The sequence below is a fragment of the Somniosus microcephalus genome, chromosome 9 (genome assembly GCF_052327205.1).
Source record: "Somniosus microcephalus isolate GS21.2 chromosome 9, FLI_Smic_1.0, whole genome shotgun sequence".
Taxonomy (NCBI): domain Eukaryota; kingdom Metazoa; phylum Chordata; class Chondrichthyes; order Squaliformes; family Somniosidae; genus Somniosus; species Somniosus microcephalus.
The window spans coordinates 112126899-112148873 of record NC_140995.1 but is presented as its reverse complement, the minus strand read 5'-3'; the positions used below and the strand labels follow the sequence as shown (position 1 = coordinate 112148873).

At 47.2% G+C, this 21975-nt stretch overlaps 1 protein-coding gene across 1 annotated transcript; it reads left to right on the top strand.

The window, feature by feature from the left end:
• Nucleotides 1-978: 978 nt before the first annotated feature.
• Nucleotides 979-2501, top strand: mpg (N-methylpurine DNA glycosylase). The gene has a single exon (XM_085997026.1). The coding sequence runs from the start codon at nt 1252-1254 to the stop codon at nt 2053-2055; it is 804 nt and encodes a 267-aa protein (XP_085853152.1). The 5' UTR covers nt 979-1251; the 3' UTR covers nt 2056-2501.
• The last annotated feature ends 19474 nt before the right edge of the window (nt 2502-21975 follow it).

The window sequence follows — 21975 nt, the reverse complement described above, 5'->3', positions numbered from 1 at the left end:
GAACACCTCCGTTCAGTCCGTAAGGGTGACCCCGAGCTTCCGGTCGCCTGTCATTTCAATTCACCGCTCCATTCCCACTCGGACCTCACCGTCCTTGGCCTCTTGTACTGTTCCACGGAAGCTCAACGTAAACTCGAGGAACAGCACCTCATCTTCCGATTAGGCACTCTGCAGCCTTCCGGTCTCAATATCGAGTTCAACAATTTCAGATCATAACCTCGGCCCCTATTTCATTTTTACTTATATTTTTCCACTCCTTTCCTCCCCCCCCCCTTTCCTTTTGTTTCTCTCTCACACCTGGCAGCTATCTTTTACCCTGCCAGTACACTTTACACCTAATCCCAGCATATTACCATCTCGTCTAGCTTCTAATCTCTTTTACTTCTTTTGGTTCTTTTATTCTTTTGTCCGATCGCAGCCCTGCCTTCGATCTAGTTCCTTTTCTCTCCAGTTTTGAAGAAGGGTCAAACCCGAAACGTCAACTCAAATTTCTCTCCACGGATGTTGCCTGACCTGCTGAGTTTTTCCAGCATTTTCTGTTGTTATTTCGGATTTCCAACATCTGCAGTATTTTGTTATCATCCTGATAGGTAAGGAGTTGGGACTAGGAAGCACTGATAGGTAAGGAGTTGGGACTAGGAAGCATTGATAGGTAAGGAGTTGGGACTGGGAAGCATTGATAGATAAGGAGTTGGGACTGGGAAGCACTGATAGGTAAGGAGTTGGGACTAGGAAGCATTGATAAATAAGGAGTTGGGACGATTTTGATGGACCACTAGGGTGACATTGTCGCCAGTGTCACCTAACAATAAACAGCACAAGTGCCCCTTTTAAGGGCAACACTAATGTAGCAATCATATGGTCCAATCAAACTAAAAGGTTAACAAAAACAAAACAAAGTTCCAACAAAAGCAAAGGGAATCTCCCCAACTAACTCATAAATTGTTATCAGTGGTAAAGGGTTGGGACTGGGAATCACCGATAGGTAAAGGGTTGGGACTGGGAAGTACAGACCTTCCTGCTCCTTTAAGAAATTGCTACTTCCTGTTCCCATCCTGCTTCGCTGTGATGTTGGCGGAGCCGAAAGGAAGTGCGAGGGCAGCAGCACCGAATCCTTGGAGCTTCGAGGGGTGAGCGCTCGCTGAGAACCCCGACACGTTATATGCAATGCACTGGAAACAGCTCCCGCTGTTGGGAATCCGAGCTCTCTGAAACTCTGCGGGGCTCGACGCTGCAGTGAACCCTGTTGAAATGGGACCGAAGAAAAGAAAACTGCTGGCCGCTCCGCCCCAGGCGAGGAACAGGAGGAGCGGGGTGTGTGCGGAGCTGCAGCCGGAGCCGGCACCGGAGCCCCAGCCCCAGCCCCAGGATCCGGTCACCAGTGTGTATTTCAACATTGGCACAGCGGTACACGGCAGGCTGCCCCCGGGCTTCTTCAATCGGCCTTGTGTGACTTTGGCCAAAGAGTTTCTGGGCCAGGTCATGGTCCGCAAGTTTGCGGATGGGAGTGAGCTGAAAGGCAGAATAGTGGAGACTGAAGCCTACCTGGGCGGTGAGGACCAAGCGTCCCACTCCCGCGGGGGCAGGCAGACCGAGAGGAATGCCGCGATGTTTATGGAGCCGGGCACCATGTATGTTTATCAGATCTACGGGCTGTATTTCTGTTTGAACGTGTCCAGTCAGGGCGACGGTGCGGCCGTGTTATTGCGATCGCTGGAACCTCTGCAAGGACTAGATGCAATGAGGCAACTTCGCAGCAAGCGGAGGAAAGAAAGTGGGAAGCCGCTCAAAGACCACGAGCTGTGCAATGGACCCTCGAAGCTGTGCCAGGCGTTAAATATCACCAAGACCTTTGACAGGGGGGACTTGGCTACGGGCAGGGAGCTCTGGATGGAACCTGGCCCCGAAATCATTAATGGGGCAGATATTGTCGCCACCAGCCGCATTGGTATACGTTATGCAGGGGAGTGGGTTAGCAAACCTCTGAGATTTTACATAAAGGGCAACAAATGTGTTAGTGTTGTCGATAAGAAAGCTGAGATGGTGAATGGCTAATCTAATTGGTTGTGTCGTTACAGATTCATGGTTCCGGATGCCCTCGTTTATCATTGTTGGTGGTTTTATAGCTTAATTTTGTCTACAGAAGCTTCAGACACTTAATGCTGAGCAACTATTACAAATTGGTCTGTTCAAAATACCAGGTATGGTGTGCTATTTCAGGAATTCTGAATGCCCTGGTTTTGTCATTACAATCAGCATATTGATTGGCTACAAGGGACTTGAATGAAAACAGGGAAAACATCTTAAATGCCCGAATTAGTTAAACATCATCACACCAAACAGTGAGAGAAAAATCAATATTGAGGCCTCTTAATCAGGGGAGATGAACTTGCCAGACTTTTTAAATCGTCCTAGTCAAGTAAAACCCATCAGTTGTAATTAAGATAGATAACGATGCAACTGATGCCTGGAGAAAATACTTTATTAAAATATTTGTATTATCTATGTCTCAATTAATTGTTTTCACAAATGCTTTATATATTGCATTGGTTTATTTATAGGACCATCCAACACAAGCTATTCAGCCCATCATGTCTGTGTTGGCTCTTTGTCAAGTAGTTCAAAACTAACCTCACTGCTCTGGTCTTTCCACAAAGCCTTATATCTTCCTCTGTTTCCAATATTTATTCACTTATCCCTTAAAAGATGCAAGGGTTTCTGCCTAAAAGTAGGCAATTCCATGTAATTATGCATTTAAATAAATGTCTCCTAACCCCTCATTTTCTTAGTGGCAATTTTAACTTTAACCACACTCACTGACTTCTCAAAAAGGGAAAATAGTCTTTCCCTATTCACTATCAAAATACTTCATAATATTAAAAGCCTGTTATTTTCCTCTTGGTCATCTCTGCTCCAGTGAAAATAGTCCCAGTATCTCAGCTTTCTCGTCAAATTTTTTCAGTGAAGAGGTGACTAAAGTAGTAGACGGGAAATGTCTAAGGATTTTATTTATATGGACTTCCAGAAGGCATTCAATGAAGTCCCTCATAAGAGACTGTTCAGTAAGCTTGAAGCCCATGGAATTGAGGGCAAATTATTGACCTGGTTAGGGAATTGGCTGAGCGGCGGGAGACAGAGAGTAGGGATAATGGGCAGGTACTCTAATTGGCAGGATGTGACTCGTGTCCTGCAGGTGTTGGGGCCTCAATTATTCACGATTTATTAACGACTTAGATGATGGGATAGAAAGCCACATTTTCAAATTTGCAGATGACACAAAGATAGGCGGCATTGTAGGCAGTGTAGATGAAAGTATAAAATTACAAAGAGATATTGATAGATTAAGTGAATGGGCAAAACTGTGGCAAATGAATTTCAATGTAGGCAAATGTGGGGTCATCCACTTTGGACCTAAAAAGAATAGAACAGGATACTTTCTAAATGGTGAAAAACTAAAATCAGCGGAGATCCAAAGGGACTTGTGGGTCCAGGTACATAGATCATTAAAATGTCAGGAACAGGTACAGAAAAGATGCCGGGGAACATAGGGCCTGATGAAAGGGAGGAACTGAAAGAAATCAGTATTCGTAGGGAAATGGTGTTAGGAAAATTGATGGGACTGAAGGCCGATAAATCCCCAGGGCCTGATGGTCTACATCCCAGGGTACTTAAGGAAGTGGCCCTAGAGATAGTAGATGCATTGCTGGTCATCTTCCAGAACTCGATAGACTCTGGAACGGTACACATGGATTGGAGGAATTGGATGTAATATCTCCAAATTTGCAGATGACACAAAGCTGGGTGGGAGGGTAAGCTGTGAGGAGGATGTCGTGAAACTCCAGTACAATTTGGACAGGTTGGGTGATTGGGCAGAAACATGGCAAATGCACGATAATGTGGATAAATGTGAGGTTATCCACTTTGGTGGCAAAAACAGGAAGGCAGATTATTATTTGAATGGCAATAGATTGAGAGAAGGGGAAGTGCAAAGAGACCTGGGTGTTATTGTGCACCAGTCGCTGAAGGTAAGCATGCAGGTGCAGCAGGCGGTTAAGAAGGCAAATGGCATGTTGGCCTTCGTAGCAAGAGGGTTCGAGTACAGGAACAAGGATGTCTTGCTACAGTTGTACAGGGCCTTGGTGAGACCGCACCTTGAGTATTGTGTGCAGTTTTGGTCACCTTACCTGAGGAAGGATGTTCTTGCCATGGAGGGAGTGCAGCGAAGATTCACCAGGCTGATACCTGGGATGGCAGGAATGACGTATGAGGAGAGATTGTGTCGATTGGGCTTATACTCACTGGAGTTTAGAAGATTGAGAGGGGATCTCATCGAAACCTATAAAATTCTGTCAGGTCTGGACAGACTAGATGCAGGAAGGATGTTTCTGATGGCCGGGGAGTCCAGAACCAGGGGTCATAGTCTAAGGTTAAGGGGTAAGCCATTTAGGACTGAAATGAGGAGGAATTTCTTCACCCAGAGAGTGGTGAACCTGTGGAATTCTCTGCCACAGAGGGCGGTGGAGGCCAGTTCATTAAATATATTCAAGAAAGAGTTGGATATATTTCTTGAGGCTAAAGGGATCAAGGGATATGGGGAGAAGGCAGGGACAGGGTACTGAAATTGGATGATCAGCCATGATCTCATTGAATGGCGGAGCAGGCTCGAATGGCCTACTCCTGCTCCTATCTTCTATGTTTCTATGTTTCTAAAAGGCTAATGGAATGCTGGCTTTTATATCTAGAGGATTAGAATACAAAGGGGTAGAAGTTATGCTACAGCTATACAAAGTCTGGAGTACTGTGAGCAGTTCTGGGCATCACAACTTAGGAAGGATATATTGGCCTTGGAGGGAGTGCACCCTAGTTTTACCAGCATGATACCCAGACTGCAGGGGTTAAATTACGAGGAGAGATTACACAAACTAGGGTTGTATTACCTGGAATTTAGATGGTTAAGGGGTGATTTGATCAAAGTTTTCAAGATATTAAGGGGAACAGATAGGGTAGATAGAAATAAACTATTTCTGCTGGTTGGGAAGTCTAGGGGGCATAGTCTTAAAATTAGAGCCAGACCTTTCAGAAGTGAAATTAGGAAACACTTCTACACACAAAGGGTGGTAGAAGTTTGGAACTCTCTTCTGCAAACAGCAATTGATGCTAGATCAATTGTTAATTTTAAATCTGAGATTGATAGATTTTTGTTAACTAAAGGTATTAAGGGATATGGGACAAAGGCGGGTATATGGAGTTAGGTCACAGATCTCACTGAATAGCGGAACAGGCTTGAGGGGCTAAATGACCTACTCCTGTTACTATGTTCCTATAACTATAGCTTCCCATCTCTAAAATAATTGTGGTCAATCCAAACTGTATGTTCTCAATGGCTTTAATGTTCTTTCTATAATGGGATTGTCCAAAACTGCACACAGTACTAACTGGCCTAATCATTGCCTTGTATCTGTTCATATTACCTCTACTCTCAGTCCATATTTATGGCTTTATCTTCCTGCACTCACTTTCAGGGAATTACATATTTGAACCCTTAGGTCTCTGTTTACCCTTCTATCTTTCCACTGTGTGTATATTCCCATTCTTTATTTTTCTTTGCAAAATATATTACCTCACACTTCTCCACATTAATTGCATCTGCCACGTCTGCCCATTCTGTTAACCTGTCTAATCCCTGAATCTTACAACCAGCTGTTTGCCAAGCCCTCTACTTTTGTGTCAACAGCATAATTTGAGGCATGCACCCTATACAGTACCTATAACCAAATTATCCGTATAAACAGAACAAAAATGGACCCAGCACTGCCCTCCAGGTATACACCTGGAACTCTTAAATTTGAGCAACACCAATTAATCCTAATCCTACGTTGTCCAGCAACCGACTATTTATCCAACATGCTATATTTAATCTTGTACCTCCTGCAATGTAACTTTTCAAACAATTTCTCAAAATTCATATCAACCACATTTACTGCAATCCCTTTATCCAATTCAAAAGCAAAATACTACAAATGCTGGAAATCTGAAATAAAAACAAAAAATGCTGGCAATGCTCAGCAGGTCAGGCAGCATCTGTGGAGAGAGAAACAGAGTTAATGTTTCAGGTCAATGACCTATCACCTGGTCTGCTGAGCATTTCTGACATTTTCTGTTTTTATTCACTTTATCCAATTGGCAATTTCTCCAAAATTATTAATTGTCAAATACAACTTGCCTTTAACAATTCTGCTGGCTCTTGCAGCTGCCAAAGATGCTTCCAACTCTGGTTCATCAGGGTCTTCAATATAGTCCTCCAGTTGCTCTTCAGGGGATTCTTGCTGCAACTGCTCTATTTGGTTGTCTTTATTAATTGCCAATTTGTGGTAATGCAGAAAAACAATTATTCTGGAAACTTTGGCTGGATTATACAACCAAATAGGATTATAGGTCTCCTGACCTGTCAAGCCAGGAGTATGCTATCTACAATGAAGGATCTGGCAGAAGTGCAGAATTTTCTGTGGGGGTCAGCAGGCGGTGGGAAATTCGTTCGGTGGCGGGTCGGGTGGGAACTTTTTTTGACAGCGGGTCGGGACTTCGCTGTCAACCCGCCTCCACGCAACTTTCCCAAATGTTGGGTCTATCGGGGCTGAACAGACCCAACACGCAGCGGCGGGCGAGGCAATTCAGGTCATTATGACCTTGTTAACAGCCCATTAAAAAGTATTTTGCGCTCACCGTACCATTTTACAAGGTCGCCCACGGGGTCCACGCTGCTCGGGGATCACGTCAGGTGTAAGGGGTTTTCGATCGATGAGGTCTCTCTAGAGGCCTCTCTCTTCCACAGTAATTCACCAAGTGGTTCGACCCACTCACCCCTTAGGTTCTATACACTGGACTTTGAGGCAGGAACTACAATGCAGAGAATACTCTTATAGACCAAGTTTAATGAAACAAAATGAAATTTTATTGCACAAAGGAAAAATTGAATGTAAACCAATAAAGTACATGGGAGGGAAAAACAAATCATAATACAGTACTAACCAACATATCTACAGGCATAGTACGCTTTACAAGGTTCAGCAAGAAATAGGGAAACACACGGAACATCGAGGGACAACAACTCATTGTTAATTATCCCCTAAATGCCCACCCCCTAAACCTAGCTAGATTTGATTATGAGGGGCCAGAAACATGCTCACCAATCCCAGCTAGAAACAGAGGTTTTGAAGTCTGCGTTTTGGTCCTCTCGGGCGTCCTGTCTCCACGTGGTCGTTGAGCTGTAGGCGCAGCGGGCTGCCCAGGCTAATGGCGTTTCGGCCACCTTAATTCAGCAGGACTCGCCGTCCATCGTTTCACCCACCGGCTGTCTTCTCAGTGCTTCTGCATACAACGATGGTGGTCACAGTCTCGATTTTTCCGTGCTCCTGCACACGACGCTGGTGGCTACCCGTTCCGTAAGGCGTTTCGTCTCCTCTTCTCGTCTCGTCAACGGCCCGGGGTTTTTGTCAATGATCTCCCGATAACTACCCCGGGTCTCGTCGTCTTCTTCTGAGTCTGAAAAGGCCTTCTTCGGACCCCCGAGCAATCTCTCGAAACGACTGGCTCTTCACAAAGCGACCAAGCTAAAGCTGCCCAACAAGCTCCAAAAGCTACTGAAAAGGCCCCCTGATGGCTACCCCGGGACTCCAGTGATACTTTTCCATGGAGGCCCTTATCTCCCGCCAAATCAAGGTTAGTCTTTGTTTAACTTTTGGTGGGCTTGTAGCACAGCGGGGTAGTCTTTGTTTTTAAAGTATCTTCGGGATGGCCGGTAACTGCCATCTCTGGTCTGGAACGACCCTGTATTGTCTTTAATGTCCCTCTTCAAACTTGAATCTGTTCCCCTTTGCCTGGGTAGACATTTAGATGGCCTTTATCTACAGGCCGATCTGATCGGATCTGCATCCAATCTATATGTATGGGGCTCTGTCTGGTTTTGTTTTCCCTGAAACTGCCTTCCAGAACCTACTGTGGGCTGAATCCACAAAAGTTGTCTGGTGACTGCAGGAACCATTTTAAAGTGTCCCAAATGTTGGTCACGGGGTCCGGTGGCCATTTTGTGTGCCCCTTTTCTGGGCTTTTTAAAACAGTCTTTAAAATTAAGGCCTTTTCTGCCAATAGACCCTTGTGGGACGGTGTTCAATTTTGCGAATTCTACAGTCCTCCCTGATGATACTATAACTTGCTTGAAGTATCATAATTCTGGGTGAGCAAAATTTTCTGACTCCATAATCAAACCATCCCCTGTATTTACCTATCTATGACCCCACGACACATGCATTTCCCATTTCAGAAAAACCCACAGTGTACATTAAGCATCTATAAATGGCAATACATTGGAATTAAAATCTGGCACACACATTTCCAGACGTGGAGGGGGGCCTAAGACCCCTACCTGGTTCATACATATTATTTTTATTAACAACACACATAATAAACTTCAACAAAAATAATAAAGAAAGAAAATACACACAAAATCACACATGAATACGATCAAAAATAGAGGAGGGAGGGAAACTTTAACTCTATACATAGCAGCAAAAATTCAAACGGGTGTCTCCTCGCCTACCCGCACATAATGCTCCCTCCACTCTCTGTTCTCATACTTCTGAAATCGTTTGTCCCTCTTACAATGTACAAAAAGTAAATAAATCACAATAAAAATCTGACATACTATGAGGATGTGGGAGGCTATCCTAATCCAAGAAGGGACTTCTATATTAGTGAACAGGTCCCACCACTGTGGGGTCACTATATCCAATTTTTCTGCCCTTATTTCTAATGTCTTCTGCTCCAGCATGTAAAAATGTTTCTGTGAAATGGCAACGGCTTTTAGTATCTTGGTGAGGTGTTCAGGGAGAGGAGGAATGATATAGCCAAAATGTGCAACGAATCGTTGCAGATCGGTGAAATTTTCCTTGACAGTGAGGTGAACAGTGGAAGGTTCAGGAATAGGGACAATTTGCTCTTGGGCCCCTTGAACTTCTGCCTTGGGTTTGAAGCAGAAACTGCTGTCACTGACCGGACACCAGCCGTGCTGTCCATGTTGGTAGTGGGGTGCTGCAGTGGTGACACAGTATGTCCCACCTCCTATATATGTCACCTGCGGGGGCACATGGCCATGGTGCAATTTATAGGCTTTGCGCCAGCAGTTCTGAACCCGCACTGTGGTTTCGAATAGGCATTCAAGTGCTGGAGAAACAAGATGTGTGCTCCCCGGCTCCGGCACCCCGAGAGGTCGGTACCCGTCATTGCATGCTCCCATCGAATGACGTACGGTGGGACCGCTGTATAGCGAATGTGTGCACCCCCTTGAATGACTCCAATGTTCTCCACCCTGTATACTGGGGCGGGTTTAGCTGTCTTTCCCATAACCGGCATTCTTACCACTATACCCATAATGGTGTGATTAGACCACCCACCGTCCACTGGGACTGGGTAGGCCTCTGAAGCTAGTCTGAGCTGGCACAGACTTAATGCATTCTCAAAAGGGTGGAGGGCTGCGAGGTGCTTATTGCTGATCCAGGAGGGGACCAAACCTTGTTTTAAATCCTCCAGATTACTGCAGCCCTTGCCCAGTAACCACGCCCCGTACAGCATGCACGCCTCGTTTTGACGCATTCCGATCCTCCCTGATGAGAGCATTTACCGTTTTAGCGTGTTTCTCCAGCTCAGCTATGATTTCTTTTAAGTGTAGTGTCATGGCCTGGTCCTCGTGTAACTCAGAACCCACTACCTTATTCTCGTCCGTCAGTATCTTTCTTAACCGTGCTTTTAAACCATTGATCTGGGTCTGCAGCTCCACGTCATCCAGAGTGTTGATGACGGAAGTCCCTGTGTTAAAGGCGGTAAAAATATCTTTGTCTCCCTACCCTGTCCAAGACCTCATGTGGTGTGGTGTACAATCCGGCTCTGTCGACATCGGCAAAGTCGAACTCATAAAATTGTCTGAACATAGTTGTTAACAGGACCTGGTACAATTGCTCCGTTTCCTTGGGGCACCACTCTGGCAATCGCACCTCGGTGAGGTTTAAAATCACTGAGGCCACCGCGTAGTGCACCCCTTGGTACAGCACCTGACCTGTGGGTACCAATACCAGTCTGTTCCCGGGTCCCTTGGTAGTGGTGGGGCACCCTTCCTTGCGGGCTTTGGCTACCGGAATCGTGGGCAGGGGCTTGTGGGGGTGGGTGATGAGCTCAGTGGCATTCACCGGGATCTGAGAGTATGGGACTCCGCACGCCTGTGTGCTGACGTCCCACCTCATCCCTTTCCCAGCATCCTGCCACTGTCTTTGGAAAAAGATGGAGACGCCTGTGGGGCAGACGTGTTCTGAACCCCACCTACAGATGTAAATCCCCTCATCTGGTTCCCACCATTTGTCCCAACAGACACTCAATCCCCCATGAGTCCCCGTAATAGTTCGTTGGGTATTGTTACCCAGTCGCTCCCACTCGACCGTGGAGTTCTTCATGGTCTTACTCAGCTTCCGAAGCCACCACCAGCGGTCCAAAGGAACATGTCCATTATATAGCAAACAAATCTTCCTTCCGACGGTGATGCTGACTCTGGGCGCGATGATCCTCACCCTGGGACACATTAGAGAAGTCTCTCTGTATGCAAACCCGGACTGGCTGGAGTATTCCGTAGAGTTCGACCCCAGCCATCCTGGCCACCTCCCTTCGTGGAAGTAGGTAGCTGTTTCTTCAACGTCCCGTACACCCGTCCCATCAGTCGCGATGGGGGCTGTGTCCCCGGAGCATCCATATACGATGGAGTCCTTGGTGTAGCCCCGATAGGCCAAGCTACACCTGATCGCCGCAAACATGATGAGAATCCTTTCCATAGTACCTTTGGTTCCTGCAACAGATTAAACGATACAGCCAGGCTCCCGAGAGATTCTGGCCTAGGTGAAGGCATGATCGGGTCTTTCGACCTCGATCCAAAACAAACACACATGCTGGGCAGTTTCTAAAACTATTCCTTATAACACCCATCACCTTAAAAAAAATTTACACACCTTATACTTAACCAAACTTAAACTTAACTAAACTTATGTACAGCGCCGCCCGTCCCCGGGCGGCCTACCTAATCCCTGTTCAGACTGCAGCTCACCGCTCTCTGTGGCGGGGCCGCACTGACCTGTAGCTTGAGTCCCCCGCAGCCTTCTGCTGCCAATTGGGGACTGCATCTTTCTAGGGATTTCCCAAGTCGGCGTCTGCTGAAGTAAGGGGAATCGGGCCAGGGCTTTACTGGCTGAGGCGTTCGAGACGACCTGCGAGGGGGTGCCTTGGGCGAGGCTCCCTTTGCGAGTGGATCTTTGGTTGGGACTTTAGCCTTCACAGCCCGTGGCTTCTCCATGACTGTCAGCTTCGGCTCCCTTCCCTCAGACTCCGCCCCTTTGGGATTTGGGTCTGTGGCGGACGACTCCTCCCTACCTGTCCCTACAGGTGGAGAATCTCCGCCCCCAAGTTCTACCTCCCCTAAGCTTGAGCCGAGGGCGGGACCTCCATCCTCCGACTCCACCTCCTCCAGAATTGTGTCAGGGGCGGGGCCTAGCTGTTCGGGCTCTTCCCCGTCCGAGTCCCAGGCCAATGGGGAAACCTCCCAGGTGGGCGGGATAGCTCCTCCCCTCAAGCAGGCTGCGGTTCCAGCCTGTGTGGTCTGTGACTCTTTGCACGCCTCAGGCTGAGGATTTTTACCCTCAGACCTGGCTTCGGTTGTTGTCTCTTTTCCACCCAGCTTAAATAGTTTGCACTGATTTATGTGAAACCATTTAGTGCACCGGGGCACCTCCACTACGCAAGTGGTGGGGACCGGTGGGTCTTGTACCGGTTCCCGTCTGGCCTTGTCTATGGCTCTCTCTCCAGCGCGGATGGTCAGACCCAGGAATTTTACTTCCTGCTGGCCGATCCGTGCCTTCTTTGGTTTCACCTTGAAACCCCTTTTTCCTTTCTCACCCGTACTCGTTCCCCAGAGACAGTGATTTCTAAGGTCCACAAGAATCCCGTGTTCTACTAAGAAATCGGACCCAAGGATCCCTTTTCCACCCTCCACCTCCCACTTCATCACTATACACTTCCACGTGGTGTGGAGTGGTCCTAAATGAATGGAAAGAGGGATGGAGAATGCGCCAGCCTGTTCTTTACCTGTGAATAGGGTTGCAAAGGGGTGGAAAGTTTCCGGTAAATTTCCAGAAATTTTCCACGGGAAGTTTAGCTTGGGAATTTTGCCCAAAAAAGCACATGCTAGCATAATATTGTTTTTTTTGTATTTCTTTCTTTTTTTTCCACAGGTCCTCTCTTAAAATTACTAACAGAGATGGAATCTTAATTATTAAGGAATTTCTTAATCAATATATGTTTATCTTCTTACTTGGCTTGTTTTAATAATTACAAGTTTTGTGTGTGACTCTGAACAAATGTGTCCTGATTGGGTGGATGAGCGATTAGCTCCCTCTATTTGTAATATTTGCATATCGAATTGTGATTGGCCTGCAGGCATCTGTAAGACTACTATAGTTTTTTTAAGATCCAGGTTAGGGGTCCTGAGGGAAGTCATTTTGTTTTCTGCTGATGTTGTGATGATGCAGTAAGTAAATCAGACTTTATACCAACTAAACCAGTTACTTGTTGAACTCTGTTGTCCTTCAATTTAAAATATACAAAATAATACGCTATTGGTGATGTATCGTCGTGTGTGTACAGGTCATGCTTCCATCACATGGAGCATCAGCAAAAATGTACTCACCCTGTTGCAATCGTGCTGATCGACCGCAGTTCGACACAGAGATGAATGCCCTTTATTTCTCTGCATAGAACAATGCCACGTTTACCGTCGGATGTGTGGAAGCATTTTACCCCAGGCATTAAAGATGGAAAGACTGTGTACATGTGCAAACACTGTAGAGAGCCATATGTAAAGAATGCCACAAAGATGCAGCAGCATTTATCCAAATGCAACAACTTCACTCAAAGCTCACAGCAGTCAGCCCAGAGTTCCTCTGCTTCCATTCAAGAAGATGATGGTTCTCATTCAGCATCAGGCTCCTTATCATCAGCAACTCCTGGCCCACTTGGAAGGTTCTTTGATACAATGGATAACCATAGCCAGAAGAATGCAGATGAGTGCCTTGCTCGAGCTGTATATGCAACAGGCTCACCCCTCATGCTCACAGCCAATGTGTACTGGAAGAGATTTTTCAATGTTATTCGCCCTGCATACTGTCCTCCCACCAGACATGCTTTTTCTACTTATTTGCTGGAGGCTGAGTATAACAGAGTCCAAGGAAAGCTCAAAGAAACGATAGCGATGGCAGACTTGCAGTTATCTCAGATGGGTGGTCAAATGTACGAGGGGAGGGCATCGTAAACTACATCGTCTCCACTCCTCTCCCAGTGTTCTTCAAGAGCACAGACACGAAGGACAACAGACACACAGGCACATACATTGCTGATGAGCTGAAAGCGGTCATCAACGATCTTGGATCACAAAAGGTCTTTGCAGTAGTTACTGACAATGCTGCGAATATGAAGGCTGATTGGGCTCAAGTGGAGGAGGCCTACCCTCATATTACGTCTATTGGGTGCGCAGCTCATGGGCTTAACCTGCTCCTCAAGGACATCATGGGTTTGAGAACCATAGAAGCACTGTACAAGAGCGCCAAGCAAGTTGTTAAGTATGTCAGGGGAAAACAGGTAGTTGCAGCAACCTACAACTCCAAGCAAATGACAAAGAACAAGAACACCACACTGAAGCTGCCCAACAACACTAGATGGGGTGGTGTTGTCATAATGTACAACAGCCTTCTGGAGGGTAAGGAGTTGCTGCAAGAAATGGCAATATCCCAGTCTGGGGATATGGAAACCACCATCAAGAAAATACTGCTGGATGATGTGTTTTGGGAGAGAGTGGTTAGCAGCCTTAAACTACTCTCACCAGTAGCATCTGCAATTGCTCAGATTGAAGGAGATGACGCTGTCTTGTCAGATGTTCTCAGGCTTTTTACTGATTTAAAAGAACAAATCAGCATTGCCGTACCCACATCCCTGCTGCTCAAAGCAGAGGAGAAGGCAATTGTTCAATTCATACAGACGCGTCAAGAATTTTGTGTCAAGCCGATTCATGCTGCAGCATACATGCTGGACCCAAAGCATGTTGGGAGACCAATACTTTCTGGAGAACAGATCAACAGCGCTTACAGTGTGATTTCTACCCTCTCACACCATCTCAATCTGGATGTGGGCAAAGTTCTGGGAAGTCTGGCAAAGTTCTCTACCAAGCAAGGTCTTTGGAATGGGGATGGGATATGGGAATCATGCAAGCATATCAGTGCACATACCTGGTGGAAGGGACTTCGTGCATCTGAGGCCCTGTCACCTATTGCATCGGTGATACTCCAAATCCCACCTTCATCAGCGGCCTCTGAACGAAACTGGTCGCTTTTTGGGAATACGCATACAAAGGTGCGCAACAGGCTGACTAACAAGAGAGTGGAGAAACTGGTGGCTATCCGGGCGAACCTACAACTTATTGAGCCAGATACAGAAGTGTCCACCACACAGCTAGACACTGACACAGAGGAGGAAATGGACACGTCAGAGCCAGAGTCAGAGAATCAGGAGGAGCAATGAGGAGTAGAAGACTCAGAAGACTCATGAGTAGAAGACTCATAGGGACAAAATAAGGACAAATTACAGGCTAAATAAGCTGACGCTCTTTTTATTTTATTTTAGATGGGTCTTTTTTGTGGGGGTTCAATAAAGTTCAAAATTATAACCTAAATAAAGTTTTGAAAGCCTGTTTTTATTTGTATGGAACAGTATGTCTATTTTGACGACAAAGATAATATAAGGGTCAGAGACAAAAACCATCAGTGTGCAAAAAAACTCAAAATTCCCTAAATTCCCGAAAATTCCCATGGAAAGTTTCCTCTTGTAAAAATTCCCAGAATTTTGCAACCCTACCTGTGAAGCCCGACAGAATATATGGAACCCCGGTGGACAGAGGTGAGGTGGTAGGGTTAGCTGTGTGGATCACGATGCTCCCGTATCCAACAGATAGGTCCCCCTTTCCTGCTCTACTTCCATCTCCACGAGGGGTCGTCTCCATAAATCATATCACAGCGAACACAGGTAAACGGACTGCGCTGGCTCTAGTCATTGGGGTGAAATGGTCGGGGTTGCGAGAATGACAGGACCGGTGGTGGCTGCTACCCTCCCCTGCGAGATCATAAGAGACCGCATTGTCTCTAAAATTGACTCTATCGCATAGCTGCACCGGTTCCCCTTTCTGGGACAGGGTCTGCGGCTTGGACCTGGACTCGTGCTGGGGCGGTGGTCTGGATTTGGGCTTGGGCTTGGGCTGTGGGAGATCTTCCCTTATTATCCTTCCACGGATTTTTACAGTCCCTGCGCCAATGTCCATCCTTCCCACACCCGTAGCAATTCAGCTTGGCTTGGGGAGGGCGATTCCCCTCCTGATGCCACTTCTTTTTACTTGGGGCTGCGGGTTTTGCCTCATGCACTTTTCCCTTGGAGGTAGGTGTCTCCTGACTCCTGCAATTCTTGTATGCAATGGTGAGCTGTCGGAGCACTGTCTCCTCCGTGATCCCGGGACCTTGGGGGTCAAACCAAGCTTTTGCCTGGGCCCGTATCTGCGGTGAGTTGTTGGCAACCAGGCAGCGGAGCCAATGAACCCGCTGGGCATTGTTCATTGTGACCCATTCAGGCATGCCCGGACAGCTGCGCCGATACACTGGCCACAGCCTTTCTGTGAAAACCCGTGGGGGCTCTCCAGTTAGCTGCGTAGTCCCTTCCACACGGAGGAACGGGTTGCCGTTGTCCACTCCCATAAACTCCAGGACCTCGTCCCGGAGTTCCTCATACCCTCTCTGCCCCCTCTTACTCCCGTCTGAGAGGCACTGGAGGATTGTACTATCCAGGGAGAATAGCAACATCCTAGCCTGTTCCGGACCGTCACAGTCATTGACGGCGGCTGTCTGCTCTATCTCCCTGAAATGGACTGAGGGATTTCCCTTCTCGGAGAGTTTTGGAAGGTGGCTCACCATCGCTCTAAGTTGTTGGGCACCGTGGGACAACACGATCTGATTCAGGAGGGGTCCGTCGACGGGACCGTACCTCTGGTGCCGAGTAGGACACATTGGTGCCGGCTCCGGCTTCACTACCAGGGGTTGTTCCTCCTCCGGTTCTACCTCGGCTTCCTCCCCTTCTACCACCCTCCCTTCGGGCCAAACCTCACTATAGCTCGGCGGTGCTGAGGTTTCAGTGGCTGGTGCCACAACTACTTCGTGTGGAATCGGTCTTTTGGATTCCTTCAGGAAGTCTATTTGACTCGCTTTTGGGCTTACGAGGCATACCATGCCTTTTGCCTTCGCCAGGGCCGTTCTTAGGTCTTTTAACGCCTTCTGGCAGGGGCCGTGCTCTGCGCCCTCAAACCCGTTTTCAATGGCCAGCTTGTAAGCTGCCTTGACCTCTACTACTCTCTCCTCCTACGCTCTTAGCTGTTGTGCGAGGCGGGCGCTTTTCTACCGTACCCTCGCTTCATGCAACTTTGCCTCAGTAAGCTGACATTCCAGGTACTCTATTTTAGCCTGATGTTGGCTGGCTACAGTTTGGCATTCCTGATTCAGCGCGTGAAGCGCTGCGATCAGCTTTTCCCCACCCATGGCCTTTTCCTCTATCTCTGAAGCCTGGGTTTTGATCTTGGCTGCCTGCGCTGCAACGACTTTGTCCAAAATCTGGACTTGTCTTTTGAAGCACATCAGCCACACTGCCTTCTCTACTGACTTTTTATGTTCTTTACTCTCTGTCCACCTGACGGCTGCGTCTACCGGACGCCCATCCAGTAAGAGATCGGAAATCCACTACTTAGTGAGATTTACCTTACCAAAAACATAATCCGCTATCCTCTCATCCATAACATTTCGTCCATTTAAACCTGGGTCTAATACATTGCAATCCTGCTGCCAGTGTCCTGCTGCGGTCGCCATTTTATGTAAGGGGTTTTCGATCGATGAGGTCTCTCTCTCTCTAGAGGCCTCTCTCTCTTGCACATTAATTCACCGAGTGGTTCGACCCACTCACTGGACTTTGAGGCAGGAACTACAATGCAGAGAATACTCTTATAGACCAAGTTTAATGAAATGAAATGAAATTTTATTGCACAAAGGAAAAATTGAATGTAAGCCAAAAAGGTACATGGGAGGGAAAAACAAATCATAATATAGTACTAACCAACATATCTACAGGCATATTATGCTTTACAAGGTTCATCAAGAAATAGGGAAACACACGGAACATCGAGGGACAACAACTCATTGTTAATTATCCCCTAAATGCCCACCCTCTAAACCTAGCTAGATTTGATTATGAGGGGCCAGAAACATGCTCACCAATCCCAGTTAGAAACATAGAGGTTTTGAAGTCTGCGTTTTGGTCCTCTCAGGCGTCCTGTCTCCACGTGGTTGTTGAGCTGTAGGTGCAGCGGGCTGCCCAGGCTAATGGCGTCTCGGCCACCTTAATTCAGCAGGACTCGCCGTCCATCGTTTCACCCACCGGCTGTCTTCTCGGTACTTCTGCATACAACGATGGTGGTCACAGTCTCGATTTTTCCGTGCTCCTGCACACGACGCTGGTGGCTACCCATTCCGTAAGGCGTTTCGTCTCCTCCTCTTGTCTCGTCAACGGCCCGGGGTTTTTGTCAATGATCTCCCGATAACTACCCCGGGTCTCGTCTTCTTCTTCTGAGTCCGAAAAGGCCTTCTTCGGACCCCCGAGCAATCTCTCGAAATGACTGGCTCTTCACAAAGCGACCAAGCTAAAGCTGCCCAACAAGCTCCAAAAGCTACCGAAAAAGCCCCCTGATGGCTACCCCAGGACTCCAGTTATACTTTTCCATGGAGGCCCTTATCTCCCGCCAAATCAAGGTTAGTCTTTGTTTAACTTTTGGCGGGCTTGTAGCACAGCGGGGTAGTCTTTGTTTTTAAAGTATCTTCGGGATGGCCGGTAACTGCCATCTCTGGTCTGAAACGACCCTGTATTGTCTTTAATGTCCCTCTTCAAACTTGAATCTGTTCCCAATTGCCTGGGTAAACATTTAGATGGCCTTTATCTACAGGCCGATCTGATCGGATCTGCATCCAATCTATAGGTATGGGGCTGTGTCTGGTTTCGTTTTCCCTGAAACTGCCTTCCACAACCTACTGTGGGCTGAATCCACAAAAGCTGTCTGGTGACTGCAGGAACCATTTTAAAGTGTCCCAAAAGCTGGTCACGGGGTCCGGCGGCCATTTTGTGTGTCCCTTTTTCTGGGCTTCTTTTTAAAACAGTCTTTAAAATTAAGGCCTTTTCTGCCAATAGACCCTTGTGGGACGGTGTTCAATTTTGTGAATTCTACACAGGTAAGGAGGTTGGGAGTGTTATGACCATGGGATCTGTTAGATCCGTGTATCTTGATGTTGTGTCCTTCAATAATTAGACAACAAGACGGCAGGGAACGATTCAACAGGTGTTTACTGAATGAGGGTTACACTAGAACTAACTGTACAGATCACTACTCAGGGTTTATATACAGGTGTGGTCACTGCCGGTACTACAGTATACAGGAGCTGTAAAAAGTAGTTCTCCCCTTAAAGGTACATACATTATAATTCCTCCCCTTTTAGATTAACAGTACCATAACACTCATTTAACAATTAAATATCAAACTAATTACAATTAACACTTTTAACATGCAACATTAACTGAAAATAGTCTATTTATAAATTCAGTCTTTGGGGAGGCTTCCTGGTTCTTTCTGGATAACGCCTTTCCCGAGTGTCTCGCTCTTGGTGCGGAGGCGATTCTAACACTCTGTCGTCAGTTGAATCATCAGCTTCCAATGCTATTGTTTCTGAGGTAGATGCGACCTGTACGTCGGGTTCCCCACCAGGTACGTATGGTCGAGACATGGGGTTGACTCGTTCCTGTGACTCTAGGATCTGGTCAGCATGGTGTCTCACAATGTTCTCCCCAACATCCACTGTGTACATTAGTGGCCCCTGCCGTGTGCATATCGTTCCTGGTTGCCATTTCTCTGTTCGGTAGTCGCGGGCCAAGACTGGTTGCCCTACATTGAAGCTCCTTGTCGGCTTCTCATTGATGTGCTGGAATTGCTTACTCTCAACATCTCTTCGTACATTTGATCTGAGCAAATCCAGACGAGATCTCAACCTTCGGTTAAAGAACATCATGGCCGGGGCCTGGTTGGTGACTGCATGTGTCGCATTCCGGTAGGCAAACAGGAAATTGTCCACCTTGTGCTGCAGCGGAATGTTGTCATTGTACATAGCCTTTATTGCCTTCTTAAAGGTTTGTACGAACCTCTCAGCCAATCCATTTGTGGCTGGATGATACGGGGCGGATGTGTAATGCCTTACCCCATTCCTTTTCATAAATCTTCTAAACTCTTCGGACACAAACTGTGGTCTGTTATCAGAGCAAATCTGCTCTGGCAAGCCGTTCCTGGCAAAAATGGTCCGTAGGACTGCAATAGTTTTCTCCGTGGTGGTGGAGGACATTTTGATCACCTCAGGCCATTTCGAGTGCACATCCATGGCTATTAAAAACATTGAGTCCATGAATGGACCAGCAAAATCAATAGGCACCCATTGCCATGGAGAGGAGGGCCACTCCCATGGGTGTAGAGGGGCATGTGGTGGTGCATTTTGGACCTTCTGGCATCCTGAGCAGCTTTGTCAGGTCCTCGATTTGCTGATCGATCCCCGGCCACTACACATAAGCCCTAGCAAGGCTTTTCATTTTCACCCCTCCCAGATGACCTTCGTGAAGCTCATTGAGCACTCTCTCCCTTAACTTGGGTGGAATTACCACTCGGGATCCACACATCAAGGTCGCCTGGCATACTGACAGCTGTTCTCTTCTGGATGAGAATGCTGGCAACAGTGAGTCGCCATGTGCTGGCCATCCCTTCACCGTCAAATCATATACCCGAGACAGTGTCGGGTCATTTTGGGTCTCCTTCTCTATACCAGCGTTAGTTACTGGTGTAAGATTTGCAATAATTTACAGTTCTGAAGATCAATTTTTTTGATTAAAGAATCCCTGGGCGTTGTGCTTTTAAATTTCCAAGGATAAAAATGGCTGTCACCACATGGCCGAAGACAAAGGACAATGCTTTGTTTACAAAGCAATTGAATGCTATTAGCATTTGTTTGTATATCGAGTGGATACATCTAAACTGCAGAAGAGACTTTTGTACCTTGAATGGGAAACGTTTAAGAATTGAATGGGTTTTTAAATCACCCAGCACTGGACAATAGGGCTGTTGCATTCTCTTTTGTTTCAGCCCAGGGAGCTCCGGAAGACACATTAACCCAGTCTAACCACTTTGAGTTAGCCAATCACAGCTTCCTCTTGTGTATTGGACCCTTTGGGCGGGGAATTTTGCACACAGCCCTTGCAGGGCAGAACGGCAGGACCTGACCAGATATATAATATAGCTGCTGAGAAGCTATCTCTCTCTTTACTTCCTGGGACCACAGGTGAGCCTCTCTCTCTCTCTCTCTCGCTCACTTTGCTGGACCACATGTGAGCAGAGTTTCTGACTCCTCAACAAGGCAACCTAGTTAAGGAGTTTGGGGGATGGTAATTTAAGGGGATATTGCTAAGATTGTTTAATCAACATTGTGGTCACTTACCCCTCGTTTTTGCCGTCTGCCTTACCCCATTTTAAGCAATTTTACTGTAATTACTGTGTTCGTGTGGGATAGTTTGATATTTTGATTATAGTTTCTTTTAGTTAATAAAACTTGATTTTCTTCTCTCATCCAAACCACGTGTCTGTTTTAATATCAATAATTATAAGCCCTGCAGTCAGTACTGGAAGGTGGGGTAGCGATTCGAAACCGCTGTTTTAAAATTGGTTTTATTGGAATTGGTCTGGGTGCAGGCAAAGGCTGCAAGACCAGGAAAATTACTTTAAACCAGGTTAAAGAAGCCCCCAACCCTTACAAATGGCGACCGCAGGCAGGACTGCAGGCCGTTTTTGATATGATAAGTGGTCTGGATCTAGAGAAAGCATCAGTTATTGTCTTTCTTGCTTTCGGTCTGTGGGCAGCCCTGCGGAAGGTAGTGGCAGTGTGTAAGCTGACCTATCGGGGTATAGGTGGCTGGGCTAGGAAGGGTGAGATGGGAGAGCAGGAGGAGTTTACGGAGGCCAAGAATTGGGAGTCCCAGTTTGAAAAATGCCAGGCATTTGTGGAGCGCCTGGTGCAGGAGGTCACTGAGACCAGGAAAAGTGAGATGAGACTGCGGGAAGAGAATGCCCACCTCACCTCAGAAGTAACAGAGCAGGAGGAGAAGGTTAGGGAAGTAAAGGCAGCTTATAAGCTGGCCTGCGCCCTAAGGTTTGAGGAAGCAGATCATGGCCCCTGTAGGGCAGAGATAGAAAGCCTTAACATGGCTTTAAATGCATCAAAGGGGATGATTTGCGTGATCAGCCTGAAGGCAGGTCAGCTGGACTTTACTGGCAGCCCAAGTAGAACCATCCCACAGGCAGCACCCAGAACGGTGCTGGATTGGGAATTGGAGACCCCAAGACCGCAGCCCACAGCTCCGAGTCTTGAGGAGCTCTGGCAGCGAGGAGGGGTGGACAATTGGGTGGTAGGAGAACACCAGCAGGTCCCGCTAGGCAGGCGGGGACCAGGACCAGTGTACCCCCTCCAACAACGGAGGTACGGTCTGCCCGTGAGGAGTGAGCCTGAGAATAGGAATCCTCAGCCCACAGCAAGTTCGAGTTCACAGGCAAGCACTGTGGCTTGTGTGGGGGGAGAAGCCATTCATGTTCAGAGTAAGCTGTTTAAGCCAGGGAACAGGGAAGGAGAGTTCTGGGACCCCTGTAGAGCAGGTCCAGTAGCAGAAATCCGGGAC